The sequence below is a fragment of the Dysidea avara genome, chromosome 8 (genome assembly GCF_963678975.1).
Source record: "Dysidea avara chromosome 8, odDysAvar1.4, whole genome shotgun sequence".
Classification (NCBI taxonomy): domain Eukaryota; kingdom Metazoa; phylum Porifera; class Demospongiae; order Dictyoceratida; family Dysideidae; genus Dysidea; species Dysidea avara.
In genome coordinates, this window is record NC_089279.1 from 18093578 (window position 1) to 18110358 (window position 16781).

A 16781-nucleotide genomic window follows, 5' to 3' on the forward strand; every position below is an offset into this window, starting at 1 on the left:
CATGAATGTTCCATGACCACAGGGTAATGTTCTGTGTACTTGTTTACAACAAAGCACTTCATCAATGGATATACTACATTGTACAACAATGGAATGTTTGCAGCTAGGAAATAACTTTTCTATGCTTGTTTCACATGATTTGTTGTTGATGTCCATACCACATGGCAATGTTATAGAATGTCCACAGCCAGGAAATGTCTTCTTTACTGTTACTGAACAAAAGACAGTGCAAGGCATTCCACATTTATTAGCACATGGATGACTACAAGGTAACTTTCGATTGCAGGGTTTATGACAAGTATGGCATCTGGGGTTAAGGTGGCATGCCACCAGGTCTTCATGACCACACTGTGGTAAAACTTTTAATACAGGAGTCATACAATCTCCACATGGAAGATAGCACAGTTTTTCACATTTGTGTGGACTGGAGGGATTAGTGGAACACACCTTCTTACATGGGTACTTACAATCATAATACAAAATATCTATGTGACAATGAACTGACAATAAATGACCACATTTGGGATGCTGCTTATCAACAATTTTTTCACATTTTCCACAATTTTGATAGCAAAATTTGGGACACAAATGTCCTTCATTGCATTTTTTGCTGCATTGTTCTTGGCAATCAAACTCCGTTGGATTTAAATGACATGGAACACTTTGAGTATGACCACACCTGGGTATCATTTTCTTTACTTTGACATTACATGGTGGACAAGTTTCATAACACAATTTTGGACAAGGGTGGCCATTGTCACAGACCTTGGTACATAGCTGTGTACAAGCATACACTTCATGCGATGGATCTCTAGGATGACAGTAGAGCTTGCAAACATGTCCACACTCCAAACGAACATCACATAATTTATTACAACCACCTTCTGGAACGTTTTTAAAGTCATCAACTGTATGAATTTCAGTTTTAATATTACTATGAATAGAACAGCTTAATAGTAAAGAAGACCCCATCATTCCTCCTTCTTCTAAATATTGTAGAATATCTTTCCAAGTCTCACAATTTTCTCTTAATAATGTAAAATTTCCAAAGCAGTAAAATCCCATTTTAGCTCGTGATAAGGCAACACATATGCGGTTTTCTATTTTCAAAAATCCAACGTTCCCTTTCTCATTGCTTCGTACTAATGATAGTAAAATAATATCATTTTCTTCTCCCTGAAAGTTATCTACTGCTGTGATTCTAACCCCTTGAAATTTGCTTCGTGGCATTAATGGTTTTAGTTTCAGCAACTGGCCAGTGTAAGTGGTCAATACAGTAATCTGACTGGGAGAATAACCTTGTTTGAGGAAATAGTCACAAAGAGCAACAACTAATTTGGCTTCTTTTTCATTTGAGTGACTTTTCAATTCATCATTTTCTTGCTCTGGATATTTGTGATCAAAAAAGTACATGTTAGTAGTGACCCCTCGGACATTCTTATAATTAAAGACAGATTCGTGATTTAGTAACTTGGGGTAAATGTATGGACAGACTAGTCCTGCAATCTCTGGTCTCATCCTGTGTTGAATTTCAAGTGTAGCATGAGGAATACCAGCTCTGATGAGTCGCTCAAAAAGAGAAACATTTAAATTATGTTTGCAAGCAAGATGGTAATCATTTGGATTAGGTCGAAGTTGCTTATGATCTCCGATGAGAATTAACTGTTGAGTTGCAGCTGTAAGACAAGAAACAATGTGAGACTCCAACACTTCTGCTGCCTCTTCTACTACTACAATCTTGGGCTTCACCCTCTGAATAATATGCTGGTACTTTGCAGCTCCAGTTGTTGTCATCCCAATCAAATCAACCTTTTCGAGAACACAAAAATCTTCCTCCTGCGTAGCTTCCTTATATTGTTTGCACATTTCTAAATAGCCTTCAAAATCTGCATTAAGTTGATTGTTTAACTTTTCAATGTATTGCCATTTCCAGAAATCATAAAGCCTCAAGCGATCATGCTTGGATAGTTGAAAAATATTGTCAATTGTGCTGACAGTGGCATATGTAAAAGGACCATTTGGAAAAGATCTAAATGCTACTGGATTATTTGTGACAGCAATGTTAGAACCTTTGGTGTGCTTGTGTTTCACATCATCATCATCATCATCACTGTCATAGTCCTCCTCCTCCTCCTCATCATTGTCATCATCCTTGTCGCCACCAACATCACCGTAATCATCATCATCATCACGATCATCATCATAATCATCATCACGATCATCCTCTCTATCATATTCATCATATTCATCATAGTTATAAGCATAATAATCATCATAATATTCATTACTATAGTTTTCATTATCATCATCATTACCATCATAATCATATTCATTATCATCAACAGCAATGCCATTGTCATCATCAGCACCATGGTTTTCATCAGAGGATTTATAATGGAACACATCTGCTGGCTGATCAATCATTCGTTGATGCCCGGCAAGTTCAGCTTCTCCTATAACATTTACAGTATCTTCTGCATCATCATCAAGATTATCTTCATCCAGCATTTTTGGTTCCACTGAATGCTCTGACTCAGTATCTGTGTTGGAAATATCAGAATACCCCTTATAATTACCACTTTGTTCCTGCTCTTCTTTAGGAAATGCTTTCATTTTTTTTTGGATTTTTCTTACAGAAGATTCAGTTCCAACACTTATATTACTATCATCTTTATTCTTCTCCCTTCTTGAAATATCAACTTCTTTGGTATACCCTTTTCCCTTTACTCCTGAATTCTGAAGATCTATGCAAGACAACCATAGCTTTAATCCATCCTTTATCCTTTCGATAGCTTTACCATAGCCCTTTACAAGAGACAACAATTGTGCTACATGAATTGGGGCAATAAATTCTATTAATGAGTATAAGAGAGGTTTTGCTTTGTGTTGGATAACCTGAAATTTGTAATCAAGATCTACTCCAGCTTTTTGTATATTGTTTTTTACATAATAAGTGCGATGATAAATGTGCCTTGGAACTTTGCTTTTCCTTATTTCAAACTTTTTGATGTTATACTTGTCTACCTTTTCATTCTGACTTCTTCCTCCCACCCTTACAATAGAAAATTGTTTTCTCACACGAAGTTTGTTATTGAAGCCACCAAGTCCACTTACATCACTTTCAGTCTCTACATAATAATGGTCACCTGAATTGTTAATTTCAATAATTCCTTCTAAAAACTGATCCAGGGCATGGTTAGTATAACAGACCACAAGGATTGGGGAGTTTCCAGCAGAATCCCACACATTACGATTGGTTAACAATGCCTGAACTATTTTTAATCCAATGTATGTCTTCCCTGTGCCAGGAGGACCTTGGATAACTGACACTTTTTGAGTGAGTGCCATCTTCATTGCCCTTAATTGAGACTCATCCAGTTGAACATGCTCAACATTGGGCCAGCATTCTTGCCTACTGATATCGAATAAATGCAATGTACCATGTTGCTTACTAATGCCTAAAGCACCTGTCATATTAAACATTGATTGGGGATTACCTGCTGCAGTTAAGCACATGTATTCAGGTGGCTGAATATTTTGACATTTTGATTCAATAAGCATTTCAGTAAATGGCATAGTATCAGATTCAGCATTTTGCAAGCTGTTCAGTATGTGGTAATACGTCTCATAATGAGCCTGTGATTCAATCATTGTGTAAAAATCACCTTTGTTGAATACCAAGTAGAAAATATCAGCATTGGATTCTATCTTCACAGTAAACTTTCCATCTTTCAACTTTTTAGCATCTCTATCCACCACAGAAGCAAATATAACTGTTTCAAAATTGTCACAGGAGAAACATAAAAGTGATCCGTAAATCAAACGCTTGCTGTGTTCCCAGTTTACTCGACAAAATCTATTGCCATCAAACTTCACAGACAAAAGGATTCCATCTAAACTAAAGTTTAAGTCTCTAAAAGTCACATTATAATAAATCCTTACATCTGAAACATCTCGTCCTCTGAGTCCTTCACGGAAGCCACACACACCTCTTCTAAGTGGAGCAACAAAATCTTCTTTTAGAAGCTTAAATTGTGTGTCATAGTAGTGAGCCCAGCTATTGTAATGGCCTTCAACTATGTTAGAGCGCAGCTTGGGAGGAAACATTTCATTTATTTCACTAGTGCCAGGCAAAATAGATAAATGCTTGTATTCACAGTAGTCATCTGCAAAAAGTGATTTACCGTCACTTGGAGGTGCTACTGCTTGCTTTTGTGCATCTTGGTAGTTAGCAATCATTGACAAATACAATTCATCATCAACAATGCGTGGTAAATGATTTGTAGCAGACATCTTCAAGGGCTCAACAGGAAGCACCTCCCAACAGTGTGGTAATAATTTCAAGATATGATCAAACAAACGAATCAAAGCCATAATCTCTTGCTCACTTTTTATTGTCTGAACATATTTCTGCAGTTTAAAACAAAACTTATAAGAGCGCCTATTAAACGTTTCTGCCAATATGCGAATAGCATTACCTTTATTGTCCACATCATGAACCATTGCCAGCTTTATAAGGATAACCATTATCTTTAGCATGTCATCTCTCCTTTGCCCTACTTTCTCAGAGTTTAATATTACCTTTTGGAAACTTTTTAGATCATGCAATAATTCAATAGTAATAGTGTCAGGGTCTTCTTTGTGAAGCTGTAAAAATTGTGGAATTGTTGTACGCTTAAACTTGTGTTCTTCTGTGGTAATTTCTTGACTGACACGGGACTTAGTAAATGGTCTTTGTCTCCTTGTTTCCCTTTCATTGGCTTTATGAAGCCTGGTACTCCCAGTAGAGTCACCATACTTGCCAACACCAGTAGAACCATCATCACTGCCTATTGTAGTACCACTTGAGTTTGCAAATGTACCTGATCGTCCTGTAAATATACAAAGTAACATTAATAAATCAACAGGTTTACTTACTATTTACTTGATACCCTACATGGCTTTTCTGAAAGGGTCTTCTTCCTCGACCTCTAAACTTCCCTCTCTTTTCCTTGTGTGCATGGAAACCACTACTGCTAACTATAGCAGGACCATGTATCATTGTTCCACTGTCAAATTCATTCTCATTATGCTGTTTATCATAAGGAAAGTAATCACTTAGTGTTCGATCTGTATTCCTTTGGTAGTGCAACATTTCTTTACCTCGTCCTCGACTTCTGAAGTTGTGTGATTGTCCACCACCACGACCTCCACGATGGCCATTCACTGATGAGTGAATATCAGGGTATCCTCCAAAGGCCATCACTCAATATACGTATAGCCTACTGAAAAAAATTATATTCATAAACTGTACAAAAGTACTGTATGTATGCTGTTAACTATAGCATATACCCAAAGGATGCTAATAAATCAAGACACAGAGTAGTGTGTCGAGTGGTCAAGAAATCCGGTGTGCCACATTGTGAGTATACTTACAGGAAGAAACAAAACATGATTTTCACGCATATACGTATGTAGCTCCGTGCTCCCTTCACAAATTGGAATTATTTTTATAGTGTAAAATTCCCTCCACTTTCAGCACCCCACATACCAACTTTGAGCAAGATTTCCATGAAATATAAGCCTTCAAAAATTGGCTTAAGTTCTTCGTGGTTTAGGGGGCTCGGATTATTCATTTTGCACTTTACAAAATCCTTTATAAAATGCAAACGCGTAGTTCGATTTTGTTGAGCTTTGGTACACTTTAAGAGCATATGCGGCACAATTACGTACCAAGTTTGGTGATAATCTGTTTACTAGTCATAGAGCTATGGATGGTTATTTGCATTAACAAAGGCATAATTGTTGTCACACCTACAGGATAAACCACTTATGGGAATAACTAAACAATCAGCATGCATATAGGTTAACAAGCATAGCTCAAACCTTTTGTGGTTTAAAAGAAATCACATTGACAGCTATACAGTTACAAAGCAAAAACCAAACAATTGTAAATCGTGGAGTCAAAATACTCTAATAGAACAGTCACTGTGGGGTAAAGAAGGTGCATGAAAAATTTCAGAAAAAATCACCAGCATTCGAACCACGGACCTCCATACCGAACACCCAAATTCCTAACCACCGAGCCGCTGCTATCACAGCTGATCACCTCACTTAATTTCTACTTTATAAATGAAAATTCTCAATAGTAAAAGTTCATAATTTCATAAATCTTCCTATGGAAAATCTAGAACATTTTATGTGTGCTCTATTAGAAATCCTCAAAAAAAACATGAGCTCTATTAAAGCATTGCAAAAGTAATCAAATAAAGTCTGTAATACAATACACTATTATAACTTCTCTAGTATTGCATTGAATCAAAGCCGATATCATACAGTAGATCACAGATCAGCAGGGTAGTACACTACTACCAAGACCTACTTGCACTAATCGTGGGCCAATCGTCATCATCATAATAAGTGCTATGCTAATAAAACTTGTGAGAACAGGCTGAAATTTTATTCTAGCATAAAAGGTGCAAGATTTACCCTGCAAAAAAATGAGCAACTGCAACTTATCACACATTGTATGAAAAATCAAGATACTCTAATAAAACAGTCACTGCAAAATCTCAATAGACAAATAGTACTAGTGTAAAAATAATTTTAAATATGGGAATAGGAATCACTGAAAAAAGTAAAGAAACAAGAGTCAAACAAGCCAACCCGTTAAACACACAGAGATCTCTATATGGACTCAATGGATATGGTAGAAACTAAGAAAAAAACAGTAGTTTCTCCATAAATTAGGGACAGATATGTGAGTACTGAGAATGCTTCTGTATAAAAGTTTATTTGAGTCCAAATAGATATCTCTGTGTGTTTAACATGCTGGTTTGATTGACTCTTATTTCTTTATTTTTTTCGGTGATTTCTATTCCCATATTTTAATTTTTTTAAATTATTTTTACACTAGTTTGTTAACTTTTTATAAATATGGATACCCGGCTGACATGATAATTAGAGGTGCTGGTGGTGCTTGATATTACTCAGTATCAAGTCAGTCATCATGTACATTAGTAGTTATAATACTATCAGTGTTATCAAACACCATTGTATTGTTTCCTTACTATTGAATGTATACTTTGTACTACACAGCTTTGAATATATCCAACTACGTATAAGCAACATATAGGATGTTGTAGATAGTAGTAGTATGGCTTCATTAGGTGATCACAAGAAGTTAAGTACCCAGTGATACACAACATTGCTGCTCATAACATACCGTGGTTAATAAAATGTAGGTAATGACAAAGTTTCCAAATGAACATGTTAATGTGAATAGATTGGATACTTATCAACACATATTAACACGTTGGTTACCCTTGCAGAGACTAAGTCAGAAGACCAATGGCAAAGTGAGCCTAAAAGAAGCAAATTTGCATGAAAGTGGATGTTAACACTGCAATATGCATTTAAAAATAGGTCATGGACATGAAAAAAGACATAGGAAGGAAAGTTATGTAGTTTTTATTCCCAAAAAGTACTCACATTTTGAGAAAATAATAATAATTATACAACCAAGTACTAAGAATAATACGAAATGCAGTAAAATTACATCATTAATAATGAATGAATAAATAAATAATAAATATTATTATTATTATTGTTAATTAGCAAAGCCCACTAGGGGCAACACGCTAATGAGCATTACAATCACATATTATATTATATTACTTACAGCGTTCTTAAATGTTTCAAGATCTATTGTGTCGATGTTAGGAATTTGAAGGGAGTTCCATTGAATAATTGTTCGAGGGAGGAAGGAGTATTTGTACACATCAACTCTTGTTTGCAATTGAGTTAGCTTGAGAGGATGTTGAGCACGGGTGGAGGACACTGGAGTTGGTGACGGTAAGCAATGATCAGGTATTGCTAGTAAGTTCCTGACGATCTTGAATAGGAAGGTGAGTCTAGCAATTGTTCTTCTGTTTTGAAGTGTAGGCCATTCAAGACTGGTTAACATGTCTGTGATGTTATCATGGTTTTGGTTAGATCTGTGCCAGGGTTTGTTCAAAATGAAACGAGCAGCGCGGTGTTGAATCATCTCTAGTTTACTAATACTAGTGTGATGATAGGGGTCCCAGATGGTTGAGCAGTATTCTAATGATGGTAATAGCAATTGTTTGTAGACGTGTTCTTTAATTTCTGATGGTGCATTGTGAAGATTTCTTTTTAAGAATCCAAGGAGTCGATTTGCCTTGTTACAGATGTACCGTATAGCGGGTTATTTTCGAAACAGAAATTTTCGCACAAGAAACAAAATCTGAATTTCGAAAGATTTTAATTTCGAAGAGTGCATATTTCGAAGTCCGGATGGATTTCAAATAAACGGAAGTTCGTGTCACAAATTATGAAGGTGCGTGAATGTTTGCCGAAAACTGACTTATTGATGGAATAATCCCCATTCCTGTGCACTGGAGAGAAGACTGAGGGAGTCTCGGGTGGAGTGAATTCACTGGCACGATCACGCTCGATCATAGCTAGCTATCCTACCATAGATTCTAGAGCAGACGGCATCAATTCCCATTCTGGATCACCTGTTTTCTGGTTATTGGTACAGTAATGATACAGTTTACCCATTATCATCAGCAATGCTGAGCTAAAACTCGAGGAATGTACGAACGAATCGCCGACAGTTGGATGATTGCTTTCACTTGTGGGAATTTATTTTCGAAAACAACCGGATGTGGGAATTTATTTTCGAAGAGAAGGACCTCTTCGAAATATCCGAAAATAAAAACCTTTCGAAAATTACCAGCTATACGGTAATTGATGTGAGGATCCCATGATAATTTGTGGTGGAGACGGATTCCAAGGTAATTGTGTTCTAATACTGTAGCCAGTGGAATGTCGGACATTTTGTATGTGAAAGTACTCTTGTTATGGTGTGTTGTTATCTGTAAAATTTTACATTTGGAGATGTTGAATTCCATCATCCAGTCAGTTGCCCATCTTGTCAGTGAGTTTAAATCATCTTGAAGTATTTTATGGTCTTGTGGTGTTTTAATGGTTTTGTAAATAAGGATATCATCTGCAAAAAGACGGATCTCACTTTGGATGTTGGCAATGATGTCATTGATATAAATCAAGAATAGAACTGGTCCAAGAACAGACCCTTGGGGAACACCAGATGTTACATCACAAGTGGATGATTTAGAACCTTCTACTATAACTTGCTATGTGTGACCATGAAGAAAGGATTCAAGCCAGTGTAATATATTCCCTCTTATTCCATAGTGCCTTAGTTTGTAGAGGAGTCTTGATTGAGATACTTTATCAAAAGCTTTAGAAAAATCTAGTATTGCAGCATCAACTTGCAAATTTGTGTCTATTTGTTTGGCAATGTCGTTGATGGTGATAAATAATTGTGACTCACAAGAGTGCTTAGACCTAAATCCGAACTGTCTGTCAGAAAGAATATTTTGATCTTCCAGATGCTTCATTATTTGACTTACTATAATGTGTTCCATTGATTTGCATACTACTGATGTTAATGAGATGGGGCGATAGTTTTTTAGGTCAGATTTTTGGCCTTTCTTGAATATTGGATTGACATAGGCATGTTTCCATTGGGATGGTACAGTTCCAGTTTCTAGCGATTGTTTAAATATGTGAGTAAGCATAGGAGAAATTTCAGCTGCTGTTGTCTTTAGTACAAGTGGATGTATGGAGTCTGGACCAGGAGATTTTGATGGATCACAGTTGGTTAGAATGTTGTAAACTCCTTGTTCGGTGATTTCAAATGCTGGTAGAGATGGATGTAATGAAGGACCTTTGTCAGGAATGGCACTGCTGTCGTCATCAGTTGTGAATACAGATTTGAAATGATCATTTAAAACAGTTGCCTTTTCAATTGGGTGTATTAAAGCATTGCCATTTTCGGGATGTATCAATGTACCAATGCCATTGTTATGTTGCTTACGGGTTTTCAGGTAGTGCCAAAGAGATTTTCTGTTGTGTGATGATGATACAAGATTTGTCACACATATGTTTTGTGCTGGTGTTTAAGTTTAAAGTTTACCTCTTTCTGCAGCAATTTGTATTCGGACCAATCAGTGTCACGATGATAGCGCCTGGCTCGATTATACAGTCTTTGCTTCTTTCGGATTAGCCGTTTCAAAGTGTTAGACATCCATGGTAAGTGAGTTCTAGTACTTGATGTTTTGGTAGGAGTGTGGTCTTCAATAATTTGCTGAAGATTCTGCATAAAAAAGGTCCAGTTTTCTTCCAAGCTTGGAGATGACATGCGATTTAATTCAAAATAGGTATGAGAAAGGTTGCATAGTTTTTCTCTGATTGTATCCCAATCTGCCAATTTGTAAAGGTAGATTGTTCGAGAAGGTTTCTTCGAAATATGATAGGGAATTTGAATGGTTGCTAATACTGCATCATGATCACTTAACCCTGGTGCTGGATGACAGGATAGTACAGAGTCAGGATGAGTAGTAAACAATAGGTCTAATGTATTATGGACTCTTGTAGGAAAGGTGACTAGCTGTGACATCTGGGTATCATGTGCTAGTGTAATAAGTTTTTGACGGAAATGACATGAAATATATGATTCAGTTAGAGTGCCATGTTCCCAATCAATACCAGGGCAGTTAAAATCACCACCGAGGATGATACGGGCATGAGGATATTTCTGCTTTATGGACACTAAGGAAGATTGCAAGTCCTCAAGAACTGTGTCAGTTGAGTGGGGAGGACAATAAAAGCATCCAACAATGACATCACTGTTTTTACCGACATTTAGATATGTCCAGATAATTTCAATAGATGAATCGGTATCTATTTTTAAAGAAGGAACCGTGTTCTTAACAGAAATGAAAACACCGCCACCATAGCAATTTCTCTCTTTTCTGTATGTGCTGAAATTGTTAGGAAACATTTCAGAGCTTAGAATAGTTTCATCAAGGTGTGATTCGGTCCCTACTACAATATCAATATCATTGGTAAATAAGAAAGCCTCCAAATGTGTTCGTTTATTAGCAATACTGCAAAAGTTGACAACAGATACGTTAAGATCACTTACTGTTGCTGAAATAATGTTTGAGAAAACTACGAGGCCTAGGGACATGAACTAAGCGGGGATAGATTCGCCTGTGAATGAAGGCACAACCGTATAATAAGTACGACTGTTCGTGCTGATGACTTTACCGTATGTGTAATTCTATATAACGCCCGGCACCACTCCCTTGTTAATTACAGATTGCTCGAACGAGAAGATTAGTCAACATCCGCGGAGAGGCCAGGCACCACTTTACTGGTAAGCAACAACATTACAAGTATGTTTAAATATTTGTAACTGTGTATTTTGTGTGTAGGATATGCGCTCCAGGCGTCATGCAGTGAACGACCAGCTGATGACCAGTTGGGATACCAGCTGATGCGCTCATAAACAACCAGCTGGAACTGCAAGGTAATGAGTAATGTAATACTTGTACCGGTAGTTGTATTATAGGTCTACATCTTCATCCTTCGTCTGGCTTGCTAGCGGCTGGAATTATTTTCATTATACTGGCACCTTCATCTGGCTTGCTGGCGGCTGGAATTATTTTCCACTCGGCTTAACTACTAGTCTACTGTGAGTCTGTAATAGCTAAACAAGAAGCCGATGCAGTGCTGCATATACAACAATGTGTAACTATCTCCTGTATGTTGTGCATGGCTGTATGCATAATATTATAGACTGTGATCACTGTGCCAATGCCACACTGCTGATATACAGGTACATCACCAGTGGCCTCTAGTTACAACAGAGTCTGTTGTGCCATATTGGCTTGATTGGGATCAATTGCTAATTGTGCCTTCACCATATCCCTTATTCTGCATAGCCTCACTTCACTGCTGAGTCATCTTCAGAGACACGTCACACCTACAATATATAGTTACTTTCAATATAGCTTGGTTTTTTGTGTAGATTGTGTTTTAGTATTGTGGTTTTCTGATGCCAGTTAAACTCCCTTGCCTGTGTACGTATGCATATGTATCATTTCCACAGGTACACGCACACTGCTCTGAGTGTTTCCTATGGCCCAATGGGTAGGTTGCAACGTTAGTGTATGTACTTGGTTGTATGTGACGCGGTCCTAGTTATACAACCAAGTACTAAGAATAATACGAAACGCGGTTAAAATTACATCATAAATAAATAAATAATTAAATAATTAATAATTAATGTTTGAGAAAACTACGAGGCCTAGAGACATGAACTAACCGCGGATAGATTCGCCTGTGAATGAAGGCACAAACGTATAATCATCGCTCCTGTTTGTGCTGATGACTTGACCATACGTGTAATTCTATATAACGCCCAGTACCACACCCTTGCTTAATTACTTACATATTGCGCTAAGAAGATTAGCGAAGAAGATTAGTGATGCCCGTGTGGGAGAGCCAGAAGCCACTTGTGTAAACAAGAAGATTACAAGTAAGTTTTATGTTTGTAACATCTCAAGTCTCCATGCCAGCTGCCAGTGGATTCATTCACGAAAATAAACAATACAAGAAAACATTAAACTGACATATGCCACGCTCTTTACAATAAGCTTACAGTTACATATAAAATACAAGTAAACAATTTTGTCTTGTTTTGCTGGCATGGCGAACTTTCTTTGTGTTGGTGTCAGGCAATTCAATACGTGCTTAATCTTTTTTGCCTTCACCTGGCGTAGCTACTAGGCTCTAGTGGCTTGGCTGTCTTCCTTTATCTGGTTCATCTGGCTTGCATACGCCTACAGCATTGTGTAGCTATCTCATAACTATAGTGTGTCACCCATCACTGTGCCATTGCTACATCACTGATGAACCTTACTTAGCTCTAGTTGATGTTGATATGCATTGCTGTATATTGGCTAATAATTTTTATCTGCATGGTGATGTTGCCTATAATGTATTGCTGCAAACAATACTGCAATAATGTATAGTTCTCTCCTGTATGTTTTGTATACATATACTTTGTACACATCACTGTGCCATTACCACACCAATGATGTACTGGCACTTAGCTACTGGTGGCCTTTAGTTACGATGCCACTATTGTGTTATATCTGTCACTACTGTGACATAATGAGTTGATTTGGAGATAATGCATTCACCACCAAATAGCCTCACCGGGGGGCTGTCACGTTGGTGTATGTACTTGGTTGTATGTGACGCGGTCCTAGTAATAATAATAATAATAATAATAATAATAATAATAATAAGAAGAAGAAGAAGAAGAAGAAGAAGAAGATGATGATGATGATGAACAAAATGGCTCAAAATGGCAAATTTCAGTTCTTTAAACAAGCACTTTTATCAAGTCCTTTTGACTTCATATTTTGCTAGTGGACCTAAACTTCTTCCAAATTAACTTCAAGGCTTCTTTTGAGGTTGGAAAAAGTTTTTAAGGTGGTGTTTAGTTGAGTGTTCTATTAGGATTTTGGAAAAAAACATAGGCGATCTCTATTATGAACCTCCACTGTGGTTCATGATACCTAACTTAGAAGGAATTTACTTTTGTTATAAAACACTATTGCAAATAATACAGGCACTACATACATACGTATTTATATAACCATGAACAAGCAAGCACAAAATTATATCAGTATAAATTGGCTTTGGTATTGGATTGGTAAGTATTTTCTGCGTTGATAGAGCTCTAGTTTGTATTATATCATCTTCATTGCATCTGTTAGGAGCATATAAGCACCGAAGGTGCAAAGGAGTGTGAAACTTCTGTGAGGTTAGTGTGGTAACAGTGACTGAAATTCAAAATCACCTTCAACACTAATAGTGTTGAAACCTCACCGATTACACAGGCCACCCTACATATCCACTAGTAGCTATGCAGCAGGAGATGAGCAGTACCAGCAAGAGAATGAAGGAGCCTTAGGGGTAGCCCTAAGGAGCCCTAACCCTAGGGAGCCCTTCACGCCTAGCACTTAGGGTTTCTTTTAAGTGTGAAATTCTACACTTTGAGCTGCCATCAGCTTACAATGTCCCATTTGCGATGCCATACATGGATCAACAGTTTTAGCTTGTTTGCTAGTAGGCTGGTTAGCAATACTCGTCCTCTTGTTGTCAGTACTTGCTGTCTCACACACCATAATTGCATTGCTATCTCCTATCTCTATAGTTATCAATACAAGAACAGCTCCATTGCAAATGCTTCTCTTACTAATTGCTTATGTAACAAAACCACCAACAGGTGGCCTGTGGATTTGTGGTATTCTAAATAAGGCAATGTAAGTTGCACCATATAAACTTTGCATGGTTAAACCCATTAGTTTTACACTCTTTGTGCCTTCAGCGCTTATAAGGTCCTGCATCTGTAGATAAGAACAATGATTTGTATAGTTATATATAAACACAATAAGAAGTGAAATCCACACAAAAACAGCCAAATTGTATAAAAGGGTTTGGCCTTCAAAAAACCTGGGTGAAAAAAGTTGTAAAATCAAAGGTGGCAGCCATGTGGCGGCCATGAAATGGCTGCAATGATGTTGATGTTAATGATAATGAATTTTATTAACGCACAAAGGCCATTGTTAAAATTTATCTAATCCAAAACAGCCAAGCTGTAAAAAAAGTGTGCGGCCCTCAGAAAGGCTGTGGTGAAAAAAGATGTGAAATCCAAGGTGGCGGCCAAGAAATGGCTGTGATGGTAGGTTAGTGGTAAAAATTTTAATAATGACAATTCAGGTGAATTTTTGTGCCGCTTCACAAAAATTCACCTGAATTGTCGTTATTAAAATTTTTACCACTAACCTACCATCACAGCCATTTCTTGGCCGCCACCTTGGATTTCACATCTTTTTTCACCACAGCCTTTCTGAGGGCCGCACACTTTTTTTACAGCTTGGCTGTTTTGGATTAGATTTCATTTCTTTTTGTATTTGTATACCCCAAAGCCGGCCTATGGCCAGCTTTGGGACTTTTTTAACCTATGTTTTTTTCTTTACTACAGGAAGAAGAAAAGATGAAGTAGATGTACTTTAAATATTTTATCAGTAAATGTACAAATTATATATACTGTATAATACATATGTGACCGGATTTGCGAAAAGGGGTCCAATTTGCCAACTTTGACAATTGATAACTTCAGATTGGAAAGAGCTATTGCCTTGATATTTGGGCAGTGGTGAGCACCACTATAGCTGAATACATGGTGAAATGTTCAGGTTAATATGTTACTTGAACACTGAGTTATGGTCTCCAACATTTACGGAATTGGATGTGTGTGGAAGACCCCTTTTCGCAAATCCGGTCACATATATTGATTACAGAAATCTCCATGGTGGTTTCTTTGTAACTGAACACTCTACAAGGTGACTTCTTCTAATTGCTCTCTCTACAGGGTGAATTGTTTGTAGCTGAACGATCTACAAGGTAACTTCTTCTAGCTGATCTCTCTACAGGGTGATGTGTTTGTAGCTGAATTTTGTATAGGTGATTTGTTTGCAGCTGAGCTCTTTACAGAATGGTTTCTTTGTAGCTGAACTCTCTAAAAGGTAACTTCTTCTAACTGATCTTTCTACAGGGCAATTTGTTTCTGGCAGAATTTTCTACAGGGTGATTTCTTTGCAGCTGAACTCTCTACATGGTGGTTTCTTTGTAGCTGAACTATGTACAAGGTAATTTCTTCTAGCTGATCTCTCTACAGGGAGATTTGTTTGTAGCTGAACTATCTACAAGGTAACTTCTTATAGCTGATCTCTACAGGGTGATTTGTTCGTAGTTGAATTCTGTACAGGTGATTTGTTTGCAGCTGAGCTCTTTACAAAATGGTTTCTTTGTAGCTGAACTTTCTCCAAGGTAACTTCTTCTAACTGATCTTTCTACAGGGTGATTTGTTTGTAGCTGAACTATCTACAAGGTAATTTCTTCTAGCTGATCTCTCTACAGGGCGATTTGTTTGTAGCTGAATTCTGTACAAGTGATTTGTTTGCAGCTGAGCTCTTTACAGAATAGTTTCTTTGTAGCTGAACTCTCTACAGGGTAATTTGTTTGTAGCTGAAATCCCTACAAGGTAACTTCTTCTAGCTGATCTCTCTACAGGGTGATTTGTTTGTAGCTGAACTCTCTACAGGTGATTTGTTTGTAGCTGAACTCTACAAGGCGATACTTCTAGGTGATCTCTCTACAGGATTCCTTGTTTCTAACTGAACTCTCAACAGGGTGATCTGTTCATAGCTGAACTCTCTACAGGTGATTTGTTTGTAGCTGAACTCTCTACATGGTGGTTTCGTTGTAGCTGAACTCTCTACAAGGTAACTTCTTCTAGCTGATCTTTTTCACTGCATATTTGTTTGTAGCTGAGTTCTCTACAGGGTGATTTGTTTGCAGCTGAACTCTCTACATGGGAGTTTCATTGTAGCTGAACTCTCTACAATGTGACTTCTTCTAGCTGAACTCTCTACAGGGTGACTTGTTTCTAGCTGAACTCTCTACAGGTGATTTGTTTGCAGCCGAACTCTCTACATGGTGGTTTCTTTGTAGCTGAACTCTCTACAAGGTAACTTCTTCTAGCCGATCTTTCCACAAGGTGATTGAGTTTTTTGCAGCTGAACCCTTTACATGGTGGTTGCTCTGTAGCTGAACTCTCTAAAAGGTGACTTCTTCTAGCTGAACTCTCTACAGGATGATTTGTTTGCAGCTGGATTCTCTACGTGGTAGTTTCTTTGTAGCTGAACTCTCTACAATGTGACTTCTTCTAGCTGAACTCTCTACAGGGTGACTTGTTTTTAGCTGATCTCTCTACAGGGTGACTTGTTTCTAGCTGAACTCTCTACAGGTGATTTGTTTGCAGCTGAACT

At 37.5% G+C, this 16781-nt stretch overlaps 1 protein-coding gene across 1 annotated transcript in view; it reads right to left on the minus strand.

Annotated features, from left to right (window-relative positions):
- Window positions 1–1651: 1651 nt before the first annotated feature.
- LOC136263294 (NFX1-type zinc finger-containing protein 1-like) overlaps window positions 1652–16781 on the minus strand; it is a gene marked incomplete at its 3' end in the record, with an annotated part of 28565 nt that continues 13435 nt past the window's right edge. Inside the window, 2 exon segments of the mRNA XM_066057806.1 lie at window positions 1652–4871; window positions 4918–5264. Coding sequence (XP_065913878.1) covers window positions 1652–4871; window positions 4918–5242 — 3545 coding nt within the window.